General features: G+C 38.2%; 1 protein-coding gene across 1 annotated transcript in view; it reads right to left on the bottom strand.

Moving 5' to 3' along the window:
- Positions 1–5,065: 5,065 nt before the first annotated feature.
- Positions 5,066–23,374, bottom strand: part of PLCL1 (phospholipase C like 1 (inactive)) — a 444,522-nt gene continuing 426,213 nt past the window's right edge. The window contains exon 6 of the mRNA XM_072612807.1: positions 5,066–22,830. Coding sequence (XP_072468908.1) covers positions 22,648–22,830 — 183 coding nt within the window. The 3' untranslated portion in view covers positions 5,066–22,647. The remainder of the gene's footprint in view (positions 22,831–23,374) is intronic.

The raw sequence follows: 23,374 nt of genomic DNA, 5'->3' as shown, positions 1-23,374 counted from the left end.
CCTATGGAACCTAAGGTGAGGGAACAAGGTGGAAGGGGCAGGGATTGAAATGTAGAGAAATACAGGGGAAGATCCTATTTCAGTGGCAGGAGGGAGTCCCCCTGAAGAACATTCACATAAGGAGCGAAATTTTCTGCCATGGAAGATGGGGGCCTTAGAGTGTGCAGGATCTTCAGGGATATGGTGATTAGAGCCACTACCTCTAATTATGTCATGTCTCCATGTACAGTATCCTGCCAGAGCTTCTTGAGCAACTGACCTACAGAAGGAGCAAGGACCCAGGATGGACAACGGTTTATCATGATCAGAAACACAGGAACATTCTTACCATGGGGCAATACTTCCAGCTTCTGTATCTTCTGTAAGAATTGACAGATTTAAGTAAGATACAAAAAGGTGGAGGAGGGGGAGCAAGATTTGCCACACAAAGGCATAGCAGTTGTTTGGAAGAGGGAGCTCAAAATAACTACCTTGGACTTATTAATTCCATGAGGAATACAGAGACTAAAGAAGGAATAAATAGGTTTAAGGTCTATCATCAAAGAATAAAAATTTAGAGTGGGAAAAAAAGAAATAAGAATTAATAAAGCGAGGGAAGAAATCTTTTTTTAGAAAAAGAGGTAGAAAATGAAACTAACAAATGAGAAAAGATGAATGGAAGGAAAAGAAGAACTCTACTTGATTATTTAACTAAGAGGGGAAAATTAGATAACTAGATAAAGGAAGAAAAAAAGAGTAAGTTAAACAAAACTCCCAAGGTAGAGAAAGAAGTGACAGTCAGGAGAGGTTGGTTAAGGATGAAGGGAACAGAAGCTGTAGAAATTGAGTTGTCTTAAAGTAAATTAAGCTAAAAATAACTCGAGACAAAGAACTGTCTTTATGAAGAAAACAAAAAATAGTAATTCAATATTAGAGACAAATAGAGAAAAATACAAGCCTAACATAATTTTTAATGAGCGTATTTAACAATCCAATAAAGCAAAAGAGCAATAGTTTGAATAAGAAAGCAAAATTCCACTATTGTTTACAAAAAATACACTTAAAAAATAAAAATGACAAAAGACGGGAAGTCAATATTGAACAAGGGGTGTGGGACGATAGACACACTAGTAAAATTTTTGGTGGAGCTATCAATCAATACAACTATTTTGGAAAGCAACTAGAACTTCTGCAAATAAAGTGACTAAAATGTCCATGTATTTAGACCCAGAAATTCCACTACTGGGTTTATATCCCAAGGAAGTCATTGATAAGAAAAAATTCTTATATACAACAAATTATTTATAGCAGCACTTTTTATGATAGCAAAGAATTGGAAAAAAAATTGATGTTCATCAATTGGGGGATGCGTAAGCAAATTGCAGTACATGAATGTAATGGAATATTGTTGTGCTGCAGGAAATGACAGATATGCAGAAATGCAGAAAATCATGGGAAGATTTGCATAATCTGATCCAGAGTGAAGTAAGCAGAGCCAAGAAAACAACATTCACAATGACTACAAAACACTGAACATAATGTCTTATCTCCCTACCCTGCCCCCAGCCTGACACCTTCACACAGTTCACACCTGAGGCAAAATTTGAACCGAGGCTTCCTGACTACAAGTCCAGCCCTGTACATGGTGCCTTTATCTCTGTAAAACAGATTAAATAAGGGAGGCTTATTAACAGCAAATATTTATTACTTCATAAAAGGACTTATCAAAGAATTCCTTTAATTAGCCATCTTCCTTATTGTATTTGAAATATGATCTGATTTATAAATATTTGGGTTTCATGCAGATTTTGTATAAAAGGAGGCTAGTCACTCAGTCAATAAACATTAATTAAATCCCTACTATCTGCCAGGCATTGTGCTAAGCACTGGGGAAACAAAAAAAGGTAAAAAAGCAATCGTTATTCTTGAGAAGCTCCCAGTCTGATGGGAGAGACAACATGCACACAACTATGTACAGACAAGCATTTATACAAACACAATGTACATTTTCCTATCCTACAGGATAAGAATGATCAACAGATGAAAAATATTAGCATTAAGGAGGATCCAGGAAGGATTCTTGCAGAATGTGGAATTATAGATGGATGAGATCTGAAGGAAGGCAGGAGACAGAGATGAGGTTGGAGAGAGGGGGCACCCAGGGAAAATAGAAGGAGCTGGGGAGTGGAGTATATTATGTGAGGAACAGCGACCTCTTGATTTGCACTTTGCCTTCCATTTTGAATAAATTTAAGGGAAGGGATCTAAGAGACCATGAAATCCAAATTCACCATTTTACAAATAAAGAATCTGAAGCAAGGTTAAATGACTTGGCCAGAGTCACACAGCTAAAAAGTATCTAAGGTAGGTTTTGAACTTAGCTCTTTGTGAAGCTCAGTGCAGAACTTTTTCACTACCCCATAATGACTCAACTCTGAGCAACTTTGCATATGACTTCTTGAACTATAGTATACAAACTCTTTGTTTCTTCACATTTTTTCTTGCAGGTCATTGATTCTCAAATTTTATTTTCTCATCATGATAGAGCATAGTATATAGAGCAGTGTTCCTGGAGTCAGAAGGACTTGAGCTTAAATGTGGCCTTAGATACTTACTTAGCTGTGTGACCTTGGAAAGTCACCTAACCTCTATCTGCCTCAGTTTCCTCATCTGTAAAATGGGAATAATAATCATTGTACCTACCTTGCAGTTCTGTTATAAAAATGAAAAAAGACAATAACTGTAAAATACCTGGTGGTGTATACTAAGTGCTATAGTGCAGCTAGATGGCACAGTGAATACAATGCAAGTCCCAGAGTCAGGAAGACCTGAGTTCAAATCTGGCCTCAGACCCTTATTAGCTGTGTGACCCTGCGCAACTCATTTAATCCTGTTTGCCTCAATTTTCTCATCTATAAAATGAACTGGAGAAGGAAATGGCAAACCACTTAAGCATCTTTGCCAAGAAAACCCCAAATGGGGTCACCATGTGTCAGATTCAACTAATCAATATACGCATATACATATATATATGCTTATATTTGCTATCTATTGTTATTATAGTTATTATATTATTAACTCTGTAGCTCTAATTTATAGATTTGAGTCTTCATCCAATTTTAATCCACTGTTAGTTCTTTGACATCTCTCTTTTCCATTCTGTCCACGTCTCCTCCTCTACCTACTCTTTAAAGGGTCCAGCCTTATCGATATTTTGCAGTAACTTTTCTGTTATTAAATCAGCTCTGCCTTCTTGAATTCTTCCTTTAACAGCCTTATTTCCAATCATAAAGATGCTAAACCTTTTTTTTATCTTACTTCCACTCACAACCACGCTGTAAGGGCTGTCTTGTGGTATGCCTCTCATCTCTTCTAAAAGTGGTGGTGGTGGCAGTGCCGGTAGTGTTATTCACTGCCCCTGGTGGTAGCAATGCTGTAATTGATGTTGTTGCCATACTTGGTGGCAGGAGGGGTAGTGATGGTGGTGGTGTTACTGCTATGGGTGGGAATAGTAGGGTTATTGTTGTTTCTGGAACATCTTTTTGCCTGTAAATTTCTCTTCATCTTCTTTTACCATGCTTTATTTATTCATTGTACTGGGCCTCTTTTTTGCTTACTTATTTCTTTCATCTCTCTATTTATTTCCCTAGGATGACTTTTTCCCCGTCTCCTCTCTTTTTTTGATGTCTGTTCTTATTTTATTTGGCACATTTGTCTGCTTCAAGGCAGAACAGAAGATCTGGAAATTGTGACAACTACTCATTCTTCCACCTCCTAACCCCTGATCTGCCTTGTCAGACCACCCAGACACCTGCGCAGAGCCTTTCCCAGTGCCCACCCTGCAGTCCCAAGAGCCAAAACATCTGGATTTCTCTTTTTGTGCTATAGCACATAGCTCAACCTCATACAAATGAGTCTCTCATGAGTATTTTGTAATACTTATGATTATTTTTAATGCTGGAAAATGAGGCAAGTTTTCTAAGTAAATTGATCATGGTTATTGAGAAATAAGAATCTGGCACTTAAAGATACTGGGCAAATTTACTCCAAACTGGTGCAATACACACAAGATTGCTTATTGAACCAGAAGTGATGAAAGGGAATATGAGAGGAAAGATTGAGAGTTAAGTTCATAGGGGCAATTTTCTCTATTTACATCATAGTTTTTCCCTGAAATGAACAATATGCAATTCATTTCAGTGACAACAGATATTCTTGAGAAAGCAATTTCCTTAACAATAATGCTTTTTCTTCCAAATGTGAAAATTTCATTAAAAAGCAAAATATAACACATAACAGAAAAAAAATGTCCTATGTGTCCATTTTACAAATACAAGAAACTCACAGCTCAGCACCTCAGAAATTGTATAGGAAGGTGATGAACTCAACTATTTAGTGTACTTCTCTACTGACAAGTTAAAATTGCTCTTCTAGAGCAATAATATTGAACACAAAATAATGATATTCAAAAACATGTCAGTTTCTAGATGAGTCAGCATTCTGTCATAAGCTTCTGCAAAATACTATGAGACCAAAATAATGTGTCAACAAGGAGAAACAACACATACCAAGGAAAAGAGCATTGGATTTGGACTCAGAGGATATAGGTTCAAACCCCAAGTTCTGCCTTGGTTAGACTCAAGGTCTGTGTGACCTTGGGCAAGTTATTCTCTGGGGCTCAGTTTTGAAATCTGTGAAGTAGCATCAGAGTAGGTGACCTCTAAGGTCACTTGCAGCTCTAAATCTAATCCAAAAGGAGGACAAAGATATATAATCCCCATAAACACTCTTTGGCATAATGGAATTAACACTTGATGGGCAGTCTGCAGTTCTGGGCTCTAGTTTCTAGTCTGTGAAGTCGTGATGTATGATTGTGTGACAGCAAGACACACTTTCTCTGCACCTAAGACGCTCCCCACAGTTCACTCTCATCCTCTGCCCCTGTTGCTTCTAACACCAACATTTCTCACAACCACCCAGCACCCTTGTTGAACCTTTATCCCCAGCCCCTTCCCCAACTGCAGCTCCCCGTCCTTGGATGGAGGTGAGAAAGTAGAGAGAAACCAGGTTATGATCAATGGCCCCTGCCACCACCCCCTGGGACTCCAAAGTCATTCCAGCCCTAGCTTTTTAAGTCTTGTTGCACCTCTTGCAAACACTACTACCCCTACCCTTGACCTCTGTAGTGTTCAAGCAGATGTAGTGCCCACTGCGACCTCGCTGCTCATAGAGCCCTCACTCAGCCTGTATCTATCCTCATTGCCACCACTGCCCAGCCTTTGGAAGGACAAGGCCAAAGAGAGGGAAACCAACAGCCCAACCCTCTTTCAAAGAAGCCATCCAGATAGAGCAGCCTCTGCAGAAACACCTGGGTGGGAGAAGAAGAGACCCTAGATCTGTATGTTCTTCTTAGACCTCTACTGACCATCTTATATAATCCCTATGGGTACCCACAGCCTCCCTTTAAAAGATCAGAGATCTTGTTTCCTGAAATTGTGTAGAAACCAAAAAGACCCAGAGACTATCTAATGGTCATCCATCGTCCTTGCTCAGTGGCCACTTCATCTCCTTTTCTGGTCCTATATTTGTTGGACCTCTTTTCTTCTGCCCAGTTTTCTCCATTGATAATTTCTTGTAATCTCCTCATCCCTATCATTCATCTCTCCATTTTCCCAACTCTAATTCTTTGGACACTTTAGTATACTTCTATGCTATAACAGTATCACTAAAAGAAAATTAGTGTTAGAAAGATAAGTCTTTATTTCATGAATAAGCTTGAGAGTCATCAAAAATGCTGTGCAATTTCCCAGCCTGCTCTTTATGCTGAATTGAAAATAATGCATCCCTCCCCACACAGCTCAGTTTTACTGATCTACCATTCATGTCTAAATCCACATTCTAGCCAAGCTTCACCTGATTGCGAAAGGATTTTCAGACTTCAGAGCAGAATAAAAATAAAAACCCTTCAAATGTGATCTATTCAAAAGGAATTGTGTACAGAAACATGTGAAGAGTTGTATGTAGAAGGAGCAATGTAAGCAAGTCTTCATTATCTGTAAGCCTAGCTGGTCCTAGCAAGTCAAAAGGGCATCATGCATTTAGAAATTGGAGACAGATAATGAGGCATCCAGTGGGGAGCAAAAAGCATTATTTTCTCATTTGTCATAGGTGTCTCAGACAGCAGTAGAAGTATAAGTAGGTGGCTCTGCTGTTTGCGGAAACAAAATTATTTAGGGAAAGGATATTACAAAAGTTAGGTGTTGAGGAAGACCAACAGGAAAAAAGCACAATACAGCCCCAAGCATGGTGACAATATGATAGGGGCTGGTACTTCCTGGATAAAAAGTAATTGTCTGGGAAGTAAGCTTTACTAGTAAAGTGATGGTACCTCCCTGTTTAACAATCCTCTTTCGTCATAAATTGAGTTCTGAATGTGGACAAGAATTTCATCAGATCTCACAAGCAATCTCTCTTACATATTGGTTTATAGCAAAATTGATCATTTTAAATAATGAATGTAAACTTTGAGAATTTCCATGGATTTCAGATTTGTAAGGCATTTTAATTGGATTTTCTCTTCATATAACTGAAAAGTAATCCAAGTTCAAAATAGATGTACCCCAACTGTTTCCTTTCATACACTGACCCCCACACAAGGTCAGAATCCTGTTCTTACCTTAATGGCCTATGGAATCTCACTGAAGTGCCCTACCCAAGCTTGCTCACCTGGATACTATTCTAAGTGCTAGGCTAACCACCAGAACCATTATCTTCATCCATTGTACTACACTGGACCAGTCTATTTATTTCTCATAAATTAATTCTATGGTGATAAATGGCTCCATATGGTATCTTTCATTAGGTGTATAAATGCTAAAAGGGAACTGACTCCTAGAATTGCCAAGGAATGAATTTCTAATGGCAAAAATTTGGATCTCGTGGAAGGAGATCTATTTTGTGAAAGTGGGGTTTTCCAATGACTCTCAATTCACATCTCTAGTATGTGGACTCAAGACAGCATGTAAACATTCCTAAAGTCTGAATAACAACAAAATTATACCTCCTTCTATATGTGGGAAGTGGAAGGAAGGAGGATATACTTGTTGTATTACAAGAGCAGTAAGTTAGTGGCATCAAGAAGTAATTGGAGGTCCTCACCAGCCATAGAAAACAAAATGGAAAAGACCAGCTATGGAAGCTCATTCTGTCCTGGGGGATCTCCTTGTGTCCTTGTCCTTGTCTCTTGCAATGAGAAAGAGCCTGGGCCTGGATCCTTATATAAGTTCCTGAGTGTCTCATCTACTGACTGGGCTTACTAGATGCTATGAGCTGAACATCATTTGGAAACTGTTTTTACCCACTCATAGAAGTTGCAAGTGTGGGGAGACTAAGCAAATGAACTATGTTTTCCTGGGACTCCTGAGTTTGGAGAAACTTATATATTGTTTGGGGGACACCTGGGTCTCTGAAATGCTGTGGGCACACAGCCATGTGGTAGATGTTATATTGTTATATGTGTTGTATTGTGTTATTGTGATATTATGTTTGTTTGATTCTGTGCACAAAGGGTAAAATACCGCATATATTATAAAAAAAAAATTCCTGCCAGTTCCCATGGAGTACCAGTTCTGTTATGCCAAAGTGAGGTGACCAGGGATCAGTACAATACAGTATATTCAGGGAAGAACCAGGGTTTTCCAGGAAGTAGATGTTTAAACCTATTCTGATTGGGTAAATCTATACTAAACATACCTCTTAGACTAAGGAGACAAGTCTGCCACTAAAAGAGATGTGGAACTGAAGGTTAGAAGGTCACATACTCTCTGAGAACCGTAGACAACTTGACACATTCCAAGAACAATCACCAGGATGATGGTGGGACATCTTAGGGTTGATTTTTTTCCTTTTCTTTTTCTTTTTTTTTTTGTTTTTTTTTTTGTTTTTTAATGAATTGGATCAGGGTAGTGACTTGCAGTGCCACCTAGTGGTTAAACTTCTACCATGCTCTAGCCTCATAGTCCTTTAGTTTCTTCTGACTTTCTCCTAATTTGCAATCAAATCACCTAATATCACGTTCCTTTTAACCATAGAGCTGGAAATAGAACATAAGGTCCTCATGGGCAGAGACAATTTCACATTTTGTCTTTGTATCTCCAGAGCATAGCCCAGGGCCAGACACTTTGGGGGTGCTCAATTAAAAAAAGAACAACCCTTGTTGAATTGAACTCAATCACTCATGTATTGTTTATGGCTATTTTCTTATATCTCTCCATATGGGGAAGTAGAAACTAAATCCATTCATCACTGGAAACCCTCCAACTCTGCCCTTGCAATAGGTAAGAAATGTACCATCTGCTTCCCCACACTCACATCAGTCAAATAATTAATTTCTATAGTTGAAGAAATCACTCAAGTGGAATGAAGGACATAGAGTTATTTAAAATCTAAGAAGTACACTGTGCAAAGTTGGGTAATGGGCTGGTGCATTTGGGAGGGAAACAAGATTCACAGATAACTTTTGAAAAAGGGTATTCTTTTGGAATCTTTTTCTCTTTGCTTTCCTCCTACTCTAAAACAGGACTCAAGTCCCAGCTTTAGGACTTGCTATTAACTGCAAGAATAATTTGTTTTTGTATAAAATCTAAGGGAAGCAAACATGATTTCTAAAATTTATATTGGGAATAGAAAAAAAATCTACTGTAGATATTTTATCTCCCTACCTATTTACTGCTACCCTACAAGAGATTATTAGAGGCAGTTGGGTGACCCAGTGTATAGAGTTCTGGCTGTGGTGTCAGAAAGACCTGAATTTCAATTTGACCTCAGACACTTATTAGCTGGGTGACCTTGAATAAGTCACCTAACTTTCTGCCTCACTCAATTTTCTGATCTACAAAATGGGTATTATAATAATAGCACCTACTTCCAGGGTTGTTGTGAGGATCAAATGAGATATTTGTAAAATTCTTTGTATAACTGAAAGTATAAATACTAGCTATTTTTATTATAATAACTAATGTTTAAATTGCTTTACACATGTTTCATTCCATCCTTACTACTTCTCTGTGAGGTAAATTCTACAGGCATTATTTATCCAGTTTTACAGATGAAGAAGTTAAGACTGGGAATTTAAATGAGCTGCTTCCAGGCACATGGTTCATAAATTTCTGTCTCCAATTCTTTTCTGTCACATTAGCATACCACAGAAATATAATTCTCAGCAGACCTGAGTTCAAATTTCAGTGGCCTCAGACACTTACTATATGTGTGATCCTGAGCAAGTCATTTAACTCCTATTGCGTCCAAAAAAAAAAAGAGAAGGAAAAAGAATTCATGCATACACACACACACACACACACACACACACACACATACACATACACACACACATATCCTTTTAAATATGCATACTCTTTCTCATGGTTCATTCCATTGGTTATAATTTTTCTTTGCAACATGACTAATGTTAAAATATCTTTAATGTGAATGTGTATGTAGAGCCTATATCAGATTGCACACTATTTTGGGAAGGAGGGAGGGAAGGGAGGAGGAGAAAATTTAAAACTCAAAAGCTTGTGGAACTGAATTCTGTAAACTAAAATAAATAATTTTTTTTTTATTTGCCACCTACCTCACAGCGTTCTTAGACAATCCTAGATTATTCCCATTATCTTCCTCTTTGGCTCTTCCATGTGTGGAGCGGAACAAAGCTAAAAGTGATGAAACATTACTTTCCTTCCTAACTTCTATAGTGCAGTCATTCTTGCCGGCTTTCTGTTTTTCACAAAGTAGGCACCCTCTCCTGTCTCTATGCCTGGAATGCTTTAACTCTTAGAATCTCTGGCTTCCTTCAACACTCATCTCTAGCACTACCTTTTGTGGAAGTCCCCTTTCAAAATCTTCTAAGTTATTGGTGCTTTCTTTTATAAAGTTATTTTGAACTTAGTTTTGGAGTATCATAAATTTCAAGCTATAAAAGGCTTAGAAGCCATTGAGTCCAAGTGAAGCACTGAAATAAATGTTAAGTGACTTGCCTAGTATTGGATGTGAGATTCAAACCCAGATCCCCTAGAACTGAGCATGGAGTAAGCCCTTAATTGTTGATTGAGTGACTTGTTGATAATGTAAGTGAAGCCATTTGTAAACCTGAAGCACTATGCAATTGCCAACTCCTGGTATCATTATTCATTATTCTCTTTCCAACTAAATAGGTCTCATTGGTGACACCTCTTTTATAGCTGCCAGGACCACCACCTGCCATGGATATCTAATAAGGTACTGAGCATGCTCAGTAAACACTTGTTGAGGGACTGAACTATAGCTCTTGGCAAGCCTTAAACTGCTACAGGAATCATGAGCAGTCATAATGATGATGGAGTGATGAAGGTGATGATGACCCTGAAGACAACACTAAGCAATGACAATTCAAAATGTCCAAAGTAACTCATCATCTTCTCCACCCTCCCCTGCTCCTCCTCCTCCAAACTTTCCCATTTCTATTGAGGGCAACACCATTCCTACCGAAAGTATTCATGACCTATGTCCAGAGTAACATGAGAGGAAGAAAAAAATGCCTTAACCCTTTCAGGTATAATTCTGTTTTTTAAAATTAATTTATTTGTTTTCAGTTTTCAACAATCACTTCCATAAGTCTTAAATTTTTCCCCCTCCCTCCTGTCTCCCTCCCCGAGATGGCATGCAATCTTACATGGGTTCTACACATACATTCATATAAAAGTTTTTGCACAACCAAACCCAATGCAACCAAGATTAGGAGGGAAGCAGAAAACTGGAAAAGAATTTTTGCAACTAGTGTCTGTGATAAAGGCCTGATTTCTAAAATATGTAGAGAACTGAGTCAAAAGATATGTCATTCCCCAATTGATAAATGATCAAAGGATATGAACAGGCAGTTTTCAGAGGAAGAAATTAAAGCTATCTATAGTCATATGAAAATAAAATGCACTAAATCACTATTGATTAGAGAGATGCAAATCAAAATAACTCTGAGGTACCCCATCACACCTATCAGGTCTCATTCTTAAATGCATATAAAAATAGTGCTCATTATTTCCAGATTCTCAGGTCCATGACTGCAGAGGCATCTTCAATTGTCTCTATTGCACTCCCCCTCACCTCATATCCTATCAGTTGTCATATCCTGATGATTCTGTCTGTGCAAGATCTTTTGTATTTTTCTCTTTCTCTCTGTTCTCACAACCATCCCTCTATTTCAAGTCCTCATTTCTTTTTACCTGAACTATAGTGTTATTGTACGGTCATTTCATTCCTGTCTGAGTCTTTGTGACTCATTTGGGGTCTTCTTGCCAAAGATACTACAATGGTTTGCCATTTCCTTCTTTGGTTCATTTTACAAAAGAGGAAACTGAGGCAAACAGGATTAAGTGACTTGCCCAGAGTCAGACTGCTAGTAAGTGTCTAAGATTCAGTAAGTTGAGTCTTCCTCACTTCAGGCCCCACACTTTATTCACTGTACCACCTAGCTGCCCTGACCTTTTAATTAATTAATTGATTGATTATATATTTTTAATTAATTAACTTTTAATAGCCTCCTAATTGATCTCTCTGCTTCAGGTTTCTATCCCTTCCAAAAATATTCCTCACAGTTGCCAAAAAAAAAATATCCCTAAATCACAGATCTGACTGTCACTCCTCTCCTCAAGAAGCTTTCATGGATCCTTGTTGCCTCTAGAGTAAAGAACAATCTTCTTAACTTGGCATTTAAAGCCTTTCAGAGTCTTTCTTACCCTATCTTTCCAGTTATTTCACACTCAGGACCTTGATGAGTTCTACCTTCCAGTCAAATACTCCTGCCTGATCTTACTGGACCCAATATTCCACCTCTCCCACCTTCATGCCTTTGCACAGACCTTCCTCCTACCTCGAATACTCTCTCACGTCACCTTCACCTTTTAGAATTAGTTGCTTCCTTTGCAGCTCAGATCAGGAGCCACCTCCTTTGGAAAGCTTTCCCTGTCTCCCTGAGTTCTTATTGTTCATTGCCTCCTCAAATTATCTTGTATTGACTTATCTCTGTAAATGCTTTGCTAAAGTAATACTGGCTGACATTTATGTAGCACTGGGAAATTTGCAAAGCAATTTCTATACTTTATTCCACTTAAGCCTCACAACAGCCTTATGAGGAAATTGCTGCATTTTAAAGAGAAAGAAACTCGACTCAGATAAGCTATGAGACTTGCTCAGTCTGGCAGTTGGCAAGTGTCAGCCATGGATTCTGAAGCCAGGTACTCTTAAAGTGTAGCACTTGATTCACTCCACTAGGACATCTCAGTGTAAGCTCCTCGAGACCAGAGACTTTCTTTATATTCTTATCTCCTATAATACCTGGTCCAGTGTCTTGCCCACAGCAAGCACTTAATAAAAGATTGGTGGATTGAATTAAATTGAGGCTGATGTAGTGGAAATAACTGTAGATGCTAAGGAAAGAGTCCTGGGTTCTAATCCTGTCTTTAACCATCAACAAAGGATTTAACAGCTCCTCCTTCACTTATCCCCATTAAAATCCTAATGTTGTGCTTGTTCAATCCTGCCTGACTTTTTATGACCTCATTTGGGGTTTTCTTGGCAAAGATACAGCAGTGGTTTGCCATTTCCTTTTCCAGATCATTTTACAGATGAGGCAAACAGGGTTAAGTGACTTGCACAGGGTCACTCAGATAATAAGTGTCTGAGGCTGGATTTCAACTCAAGTTGTTCTGACTCCAGACTTGGTGCTCTGGAGAGTCACTGCACCACCTAGCAGCCTTATAATCCTAATAAATCCTATAGTGTTTTGTTTACAAAACAGTTTCTTGGGATTATTCAGAAGATCTCATGGGATAATTCATGTGACAATCTTTATTAATTACTAATTACATTACTAATAAAATATCAAAATGTAAGACTGTATGTAAAATTACCTGACAAAAAAGAAAACTTTTTACTTTATTCAACCAGATGGAAATAATATCTGTTCGTTAAAATTTTCCCCTTCACATACTCTTTCCTCTCATAAATATTCCAAAATATATACACACTTTCCTTTCACATCATAAAAAATGGGATAATAGCAACTCCCTGAGATGCAAACCCTCATGATATAATAGCCCAACTAATCTCTAATAGCATAGACAGTTGCAGGAAAAGATGCAATAGATTGCCTTTCCTTTCATCACTATAAAAATACATACTCCAACTGAAATGAGGATAAATTTGCCTATTTTATCCAGACAATATTCATAGGACCTTTTTTCCCAATGCTACTGTATGTACTCTCACTTTTTTTTTCAATAAAGTATCCCCTCTCTATATATTTCATTTCCAGCTTCAGCCATTCATAGGCCTCTTCTGGCCAATTACATAATATTTTGCCCTTGAGGGATTACAGGACTTGCCTTCCCCCAAATACATTGGGTTTGATTATTGTTTCTAAACAGATGGATAGCCTGAATAGGGCATTGTTGAGAGTTAAAAAGATTCTACTGGCACAAAGCATTTCTAGAATCACAGAACATTTGAGTGGAGGGGCCATCAATTGTTTTCTCAATAATTTAAGAGCTTATGTAAGATTTCATGATAAAAGTAAGATTCCAAGAAATAGAAGAGATTCTAAAAGTTGTCTAGTCCAACTTGATTTTATAGATAAGGAAAACTGAGGGCCAGATAATTCAAATAATTTATCTAAGATCATCCCAATGTCAGACATGACAGAAAATTATAAATGGGTTATAAATTAATAATGTCATGTCAATCAGAGATAGTTTATTGCCTCTTAATTTATTTCACATGTAGCCCAAAAGATTAAAATCTAGAATTAAAGCTATTTGAATCAGACACAAAAAACATGAAGTTATTTGTGCAGTCATATGGAAGCCAAATGGTAAATAGAGTGTGGGACATGAATACAAAAAGACCTGGGTTCCAGTCCCACCTCTGAAACTTAGCAGAAGTGTGTCCCTGGACACTGTTGGTGTTCTGCAGTGCAGTGGATAGAGTGCCAGGCCTGAAATCAGGAAGACCTGAGTTCAGATATGATTTCAGATACTTATTAGTTGTGTAACCCTGAGGAAGTCACTTTAGCTCTGTTTGTCTCTGTTTCCTCCTCTGTAAAATGGACTTGTGTGGATCAAATCAAATCCTGAAGCACTTAGCACAGTGCCTGGCACATACCTATATAAATGTTAGCTATTATTAAGTCTCTTAACCTGTACGTGTCTGAAGCAACTCCCTAGTGGGTCATAACCTGTTAGTGGAGGGAGTTGCCATACCAAGAGTCCCAACACTGACAAAATCACAGCTTCTTTACTTACAGAAGGAATCCAAAGTATTCCATAGATGGCTAAGGAATCAGTGTGGTTCATTGAGTCAAATAATCAGAACTCCTTGTTCTACTATTAATAAGCTGCATGATCAGAGCAAGTTTCCTTCCCCTTTGGGCTTCAGGGTCCTCTTCTATAAAATAAGGGGGTTGAATCAGATGACCTCTAAAGTCCCTGCTAGGTCTAATAATCCATAAATCCTATGGTTAGATTAGCTCCTATGTCATTGAGAAATTAACTGCCTTTTCCTCACTCTAACCCTGAGCAGATGTAAAAAACGAGCTATTTGATAAGTCACAGCACATCATAGCTCCTCCTAAAATAAATATTAGTGGAGGAGATTACTCTGAAATTCATAACATCCATCTATCTTTCCTGAAGCTGGAAACTGACCCTCTCCTCTGTGACACAGTCCCCTGTTGCCATGGGGATGGCACCAACAATTCCATGACATTATCCAGCATCACATAAGCCAGAAGGAAAGGGATGTGATTTAGATAACAAGCACTCCGTTCACATAGAAACCTTATGATACTAAGGGGGATGGGACATCAAGATAAAAGGCACCTAGAAGGAATTAGAATTATGTCCCATATAGCAGGGTATTTTTTTAAATTGGTCTACTGATCAACCAAATGAGAAAAATCACAGCCTACTACAAGATGCAAGTTCACATCAGGCTCTGAAATATAGCAAACTATATGTATGTAACTGTCACATAAGCAGATCAATAAGCCCTCTCATTTTTGAACCCCACACCGTTGGCTCTAGAGCTGGATAGTAAGTTAGAGATTGGCTAGTCCTTCTTCCTCCTATTACAGATGGATAAACTGAAGCTCAGAAAGATAACATTACATCCCTAATGTCATACAAGTAAGTAAAAGAGCTGGAATTTGAACCCATACCTTCTGACTTCCTATTCAGGGTTACACAAAATACAACTACCCTGAACAACTGGACATAAGCCTTGCCTTCCTCAGGAAGGGGAATCTTAGAAGCATGAGAGCAGCCACATATTCCCCTTGTGTTTGCACACACAAACTTTTCCATTGTACATAAGCATGCAAAACATGTGGCTGACCTGGTCTGCCAGAACAAAAACTAGGTAGGAAAAGATATTTGGCATGGTTTCATCTGCTCCTTATTTTCCATGGAACGCACCCTCTGATATCCAAGTGAAAACGTCTGATACAACAACTCAAGAATGCATGCTCCTCTGTGAGATGCTTTCCAGAGAATGCAGCATTTCACTCATATGTTTTGGTCCACATTTGTCTTCCCATCCTTGGTCCTCTCCTGTAAGAACACATTTGTTGACAACAGCTGCTACTTTCCATAAATATTATCACTCCACAGGGGTCTATTTAAAATGAGAACATTAAACACTTGTGTTAGACAAGACAAAACAAGATGCAGTTTAAAAGCAACCTGAGTGTGCATAACTGTCTCTGTACACTTTTATTCATCCTATCTATGCTAGCATGAGAAAATTTTGTACTGGTGTGCCTGAAAAATAACTATTTTCTTTTTATACAAAGATGCTACCTTGACTCAGAGGATTTGGATTCAAATTATATGCTTTCTGTATGATCTTGGTTAAGTCACTTGAGCAGCTAGGTTGGTGCAGTGGATAGAACACAAACCTAGAGTAAGGAAGACTCCTCATCCTGAGTTCAAATCTGGTCTCAGATACCTACTAGTTGTGTGATCCTAAGCAAGTCACTTAACCCTATTTGCCTTATCTATAAAATGATCTGGAGAAGGAAGTGGCAAACCAGTCCTATATCGTTGCCAAGAAAACCCCAAATAGGGTCACAAAGAGTCAGACAAGACTGAAAACTGCTGAACAGCAAGTCACTTACCATGCTGGGTCTAAGATTAGATGGCTTTTCAAGCTTTCAAGCTTTTCAAGTCCTTTGGACTCTAAATCATTTTCTGCCATATTCCTATGTAGGAAGACCTGGATTCAAGTGCTACCAAGGACTCCAACTGTGTGCCCATGGCCAGATCTTTTAACTTCTCAGTTCCCCTATACAGTGGTCTATAGAGACTCTAAATTAAAAATAAGTTGCCTATCTGTGTCAGAGAAGAAAGTTTTCATTGTAGAAGTCCCCTACACCAAAAAAATCATAGATCTAGACCAACCAACCAATAAAAAAGCAAGAAATTCTTTCCAAAATGGCAATGAGGTTAATCTGACATGATTTGTCATTCATGGGCTTATGCTGGCTTGTAATTATTATTACTTCCATTAGAAATGCTATCCAATGATCAAATTGGTAATTCATTCTAGAATTTCAATATCCTTACCACGTGCCAAAAGTTAGTTGAGTCCATCTTCCTCCCCTTTTGGAAAACTGGAACAAAATTTGCCTGTTAGCATTGAGACTCCAACCCTCCTGGTTGCCACAATGTTCCTTCAAGATCAATATCACCAGTTCAAGCAGTAATTCAATAAGTTTTCTCATTCCCTTGGACGGCAATTCATTTAGGCAGAAGGAGATAGTGAGAGAACACTTACATACTGGATCCTTTACTCTCTCTTCATTTCTCCTGGATTTCCTTGTCCTCATAATTCACCAGGTACAACCCATCTCAGGCTGAAGTTCATTTTCTTTGACAGAGAAAATATAAGTAAAATAGGAGTGAATTCAATCAGTCAAACAACATTAATTAAGCCCCCACTCTGTGCCAGGCCGTGTGATGAGCCCTGGGGAGACAGAGTGAGAGAAAGAAACAGGGGAGAGGGGAAGAAAGAAAAAGGGAAGAGAGAGAGAGACAGAGAAAGAGAGAGAGACAGAGAGAGCGAGAGAGAGCAAGAGAGAGAGAGAGAGAGAGAGGCAGAGAGACAGAGAGACAGAGAAAGCGAGAGTCACTCCCTACTGCTCGCAGTCTGAGGGCAGAGACAACGTAAAAATAAGTATGTACAGACAAGAGACGTGCAGGAGAAACTGATTCTTGAAGTTTGGCTTCTCTGCCTCAAATGCAGACCCCAAGGTCTGAACATTTGAACGCTAGAAAGAAACAATGAACAGGTGATGGACACTGAGAACACCATCTCAGGGACAGTAGCAGCGAAACTGCCCTAATGAGGGACCTTCCAAACACACACGATGCAGCTGTCAATGGTCATCTGGATTAATTTTCAAGCTAGTCAAAGCAAAGCATCCCTATTGAAAAGCAATATGGTATAGCGGATGAAAAACAAGCATTAATTAAGTGCTTACTATGTGCCAAATACTGAGGACACAAATAGAAAAGGCTAGATTGTTCTTATTTTCAAGGTTACAGTCTACTTGAGGAGATGACACGTTAAAGAAAATATAACTGCAGTCAGATGGGAAATTTCTGAGTGTCCTTAGGGAGCATTGGAAGGGGCTGATGGCAAAGCTTTTGATTGCATCAATCACCACTCAGATGACAAAACCAGAGGTCTTCAGGGCATAGAGTCAGAGCAGATGGCAAGGCCTGGAGGACCTTAGGAGGCAAAGGTCAGATGGTAAAGTCCTTGGTCCTCCATCTCATCAGAAGGGATAGAGTTAGTGAATCCCATCTCCTCCAAGTCATGAGAGCAGTCAGAGGTTTTGGGTGGCTGGGGCAAAGGGAGGAGGCACATAGGAGTCTAGTTGGGGTAATAAAATGCATAGAAACTATAAGATAAGGAAGGAGCAGTTGTGGCATAATAGAAAAAGGAACTGAATTCAAAGTCAGAAGACCTTGGTTTAATCCCAAATCTGCCACTTATATATTTGAGCTTATGAACTGTCACTTCTCTATTTACATTCAGTTTTCACATCTGTAAAATGGGATGGGGAAGGAGACAAAGTAAGACTAGATCCTTTTCAGTTCATGTGTCATCCCTGTTGATTCACTGCAGTCATCTCCACTCAGGATAACAGCAATAGTCCTCTTTAGGCCTGTGCAGCAAATTGAACCACTGGACAAAGCTTCTAGATGTGTGATTGAGATGCACTGGGGACGTTATTTGAGAAGCATTCTATCATATTCGGCCTTTACACAGCCCTTTTTAAAAACTAAGCAAAAGGAGCTATCAATCATGCCCAGAAAAGTTATTGTTGTAATGTACAGATCCAAATAAAGTTTATTATTTCAAAAGCTTCAGCGGTTTTCTATAATAACAACCAAACAAAAACTCTCACCAGCTTAAAAAAAAAAAGCTGTTAATTCCCAGTATCAATGGTGTGCTCACCTCCCTCCACCAACCTCAATAGTTGTTAATATCTTCTGAAAAATGCTAAAATTTGCAATTATTGTGTTTTGTTATTGTTTCTTGGTTTGTTTGTTTGAAGGATGCTGAGACATTTGCAAACTGGCAATCTGGCAAATAGTGCATATTATTTCCAAAGGGAGATTTTTGCAAAAGAGACAAGAATTATTATGTGATCTATTTGGAAGCAGATGGATACGGACTGGAAAATTCTGCATTCTCTCTATCACTGCAGCAAAAGTTGCCCATATCAGAATTGTCCAGATGGTGCCATCAATAAAAAAAGTGGACCCCAAGAATGCTGAAAGCATGTCCATAATGTCTTGTGGCTTTTTAATGAACCATGGCCTTAGGATTCATGGCTTTAGGATGCCCTAAACATGCCAGTGATATATTTTCCTGGATGAAAATCTACCATGGAAAGAAAGGAGGCAGCAGAAAGGATAAACACTGGAGTAGAGACAAAGGGCCTGTCACTGGGTAACCTTGGGCAAATGTCTCTGCCCCTGTTGTCCTCATCTATAAAATATATGGACAACATAACTTCCAATGTCTCTTTCAGCTTTCTAGCTAAAAGTTCCAGGTCCTCGTATCCTCGATATTCTACTCTGCTCTAAGGAAGCTACAGTTTAAGGAATCTGAGATTCCAGGATACTGCTCTAAATAAGGATACCTCCAAAGTCCTTGGTCAAAATTAAAAATCATGTAATTAACACACCTGTGGTAAAATAGTAATGACACTTGGATTTAGAAAATCTGACTTCCACAGATAATAATGCTACCAGTTGCCTCACTTTGTCCACCTGCTCACACAAGGTCAGCAGTATCTTACTGATCTCATTGAGACATTACAAAAATGTTGTTGGGGCTGCAGCTGCTACTACTGAGCCCTTTCAGTCATAGCTGACTCTTCATGACTTCCATTTGGGATTTTCTTGGTAAAGATACTTGTGTTTTGCCATTTCCTTCTCCAGCTCATTTTACAAACAAGGAAAGTGATGCATACAGAGTTAAGTGACTTGCCCAGAGTTACATAGCGAGTAAGTGTCTGAGGTCATATTTGAACTCACAAAGAAGAGTCTTCCTGATTTCAAGCCTGGCATTCTGTGCCACCTAGCTGCCCAAAATCTGTTCACATGCACAGGTTTTGCTAAATTCATGTAGGTTTCTTTTTTTTTGCGGGGGGGGGGTTCTGAGGTAGGGAGATGGACCTGTGATTTCATCAGTGCTGAAAGCAGGTGTAGAAACTCCTTCACCAGTCAATATTAACAATGAATAGGTAACTCAAAGTCTTAGAGAGTTTCCTTGGAAACTAAGTGACACAAGAGGATCACACAACTAGTGTATGTTGGAGGCAGATCTTAAACAGGCTATCCTGTCAGGCCAGGATTCCTTCCATTATGTCATAGTGCCTAGTATAACTATAACTTGGGGCAAATTAATTTACATGTAAATTAAAAACCTCTATTGAAACTAGTCTGTACTCACACATAATGAAAAACTTCAGGAGGCATGTTATCAAACAGTCATCCCAGTCTGTAATTTAAGTAGGCATGACTTCCTCATAAATTGAATATTTATAAAAGACTTCTTTCATTTTAATAATAATAACCAGTTAGCAGGTCGTGACACGTTCCCTTTTAACATGGATTCTTAAGAAGCCCTGAGGGAGATCTTCAAGATGACCTCTTGCCCTGCACCAAGTTGTAGGGATTCCTTTTCAGGCTGATTTGGCTGAGTTCATTCCTAACCCTAAAAACTTGGTGATTTTTGTGATTATGATCCTTTCTAATCTTAGCTCATATTTCTTTGATCAAGGTAAAAATCACAACATTTAATCCAATTGCACATTCTCCAATTACCTCCTATATCATTTTATAAGAATAAAAAACACTCGGGTCTTTTTGACTTTCTTCAAAACAAAACCAATAAAAAAAATGTGAGTATCTTTTAAAGGAAATGCAAAGATATATCAAGCTTTAGATGATCTAAGTGTTAATACAAGTTAAAAAGTAGAATCCCTTGAAAATAATACAAATAGAACTCATTTAAAGGCTATTCTTACTTCTGACAGTATTAGGCATTTGGAGTTCATGAAATATTCTGAGGCCACCAAGGCACCGTTTGGCCTAAAACATTTTTGATTTATATAATAAAATGTCCAATCTTAATTTATCACCTATCATAGATGACCCAGTAAGAAACAGAACTTTTTGCATCATACTTTTTGTGTCAGATGTAAGATAGATGCCCACTTGCTTCCACTTAGCTTTAAAGTCCAATCTTTTCAATTAATTTATTAAAGAAAAACAGTTCAAAGCTTTTTTCATATCTTTACTTTCTCAGTAATGTGCAACATGAACATAATTTTAAGAAGAAGTCAGAATAACTTAACACACTAGCAATATTAGATTTTAAGATAGGCAAACTTTCAACAATTACCTTCCATTAAATTCAAAAATTAGCACATTTGTTAATCAAATTAATTAAGTAGCTTTTCAAAATAAAAGCAATGCTTTAAATAAATATATTCTTTTTATAACCATAGAACATATTGTTCTGCCAGAGATAACATACATATTACACTCAAGTACATTATCAATAAGATGAAATAATAGTGATTCTACCATGGTAGGAGCCTAATCTGTTTCTTCATTGACCTATATGTCTTTCAATGTGTGTTAAAAGTGCCTTGAAGTTTGTTATTTCTTAAAAATTATCCCACTGTTAGACATCTATGCCACTCAATGTGCCGTTTTAGCTGAGTGTGGCAGCACACACTCCTACAACCGCAGCTACTGGGGAGGCTGAGACTAGTGGGCTGCTTGAACTAGGGAGTTTTTAGCCATAATAGGCCTAAAGGCAATCAGATGTCCACACCAAGTCCAGCACCAGCCACTAAGCTGTTTAAGGAGAGATAAATTGACCTATCCCTAGAAATGAAATAGGTCAAAGCTTCCATGATAATCGACAATGGGACAGGTCCATGAGTGGCTGCTGAACTTCCAGCCTGGGCAAGATAGAGAGCCAATTTCAACAATAATAATGATGATAATAGCAATAATGTGCCCTTTACTTAGAGCTATTTCTAACTTTGCAGGGCCTCTGTTTCCTCATCTGTAAAATAAGGGGGCTGGCCGAGATGACATCTGAAGTCCTTCCTGCTTCTAGAGCTACAATCCTGTAACTCATGATACCCCTTAGATACCTCATGACACTTCTTCATTAAAATTCCCGTCTAGATACATTCTCTCAATAAATCCCCACTGATCATACAAACCTATCACAAGGCTCATGGTTTATGAAGTTCAAGAACTCTCTACAAATTTCAGAACCCCTGAATATTATTTCTGCATTAAAACCCTAATTGCAAACAGAGCTTTCACTATGTTACTGGGTCCCTAGTTGGTGGGTATTATTTTACTCATGATTGGCTGGTCCACTGAAATCATATGCATCCAATTCATCTCAGGTGCATTACTTTTCTGAATTCTAATAAAGGATTTTTAAAAAAATAAATTTCAGATAGGAATGGCTGAATGCAATGACTTTGATGATCTATTAATAAATTCTGCTGGTTTGTTGTTTTTATTGATTCACATAGATACTGTGATTCAGAAAATTTATTCTAATCTACATTTTAACCCATTGAAACATCTATCTATTGGTAAAATTTGGCTTCCTTCGACAATAAGATACATTAAGAACTCTAAATTAAATGACAAAAGCAAGAAAGTAAAATAAAGTACAAACCCAGTTACACGAAATACTCCAGAATTTCAAAATTAGCAGGGGTGCTAGAAAACTAGGAGAGGAATAACTTAGTACATGGAGATGTAACACAGAATGGATTCTACACAATCTCTCTCTCCTTCCATGTGCACACATGTGCGCACATACACAGAGCTTTGATCTATTTTAAAACATGGCTATGAAAGAGTTTAACTTAGATAAATTAACCACAGTTAAATACTGACATTGTGAAATAATGTGTACTTCCAACACCCTGGAGAGGGCATTCTTTGTGAATTCCTAAATGCTCTAAAAAAAATAATTTCAAGTCCTTGACACAGAGGACAAGTCCAATGGCAGGGCCTCTGCTCAGAGCCTTCCATTCTCATCTCCAGTTTCCTTCTCCTCAATGGCCTCGAGGCTTCGCTTGCTCTTGGCTTCAGCACCACCAACAGCTGCTTTGCTCAAGCCACAGGATGAACAAGCTAATTGTATCTGCTTCATGTTCTCCAGGGCCTCATTCTTGGCATTCTTCAACAGATCGCTTTGTCCCTGTACATAGGTATAAATATGAAGAAAGAAACTAGGAATGAGATATGATCTTTTAAATGTGAGATAATTCAAATTTTCTCATGCCATTGCTTAAGTAAATGAATCACAGGCTCATTTTCCCCAGATAGATAGTCCATATTATTTTATAACAAAAATATGTTATTTAAGCTTAAAACTGCACCAATCCCCCATAGTTACAACACTTTCCCTCTCCATTCTACTTACTGACCTCCTTTAGCTTCCTTTAAGCCCAAACTAAAATCCTTTTTTTTATTGGAAGTCTTCTCCAACCTCTCTTTATTCTAGTGTTTTTCCTCTGTTAATTATTTCCTCTTTGTTCTGTACAAGCTTGCTTCATATTGATTTGTTTACATGTTTTCTCCTCCATTACATTCCAAGTTCCTTGAGGATAGGGACTGGTTTTTGCCTCTTTTTGTATACCTAGTGCTTATCACAATGCCTGGCATGTGGTAGGTACTTAATAAAATGTTGATTGATTGATTGAGACCCTTGAGTTACCCTGTGTGTATGTATACACACATAT

The sequence above is a fragment of the Notamacropus eugenii genome, chromosome 5, assembly GCF_028372415.1.
Source record: "Notamacropus eugenii isolate mMacEug1 chromosome 5, mMacEug1.pri_v2, whole genome shotgun sequence".
NCBI lineage: Eukaryota > Metazoa > Chordata > Mammalia > Diprotodontia > Macropodidae > Notamacropus > Notamacropus eugenii.
This window is presented reverse-complemented; position numbering and strand designations above follow the sequence as displayed.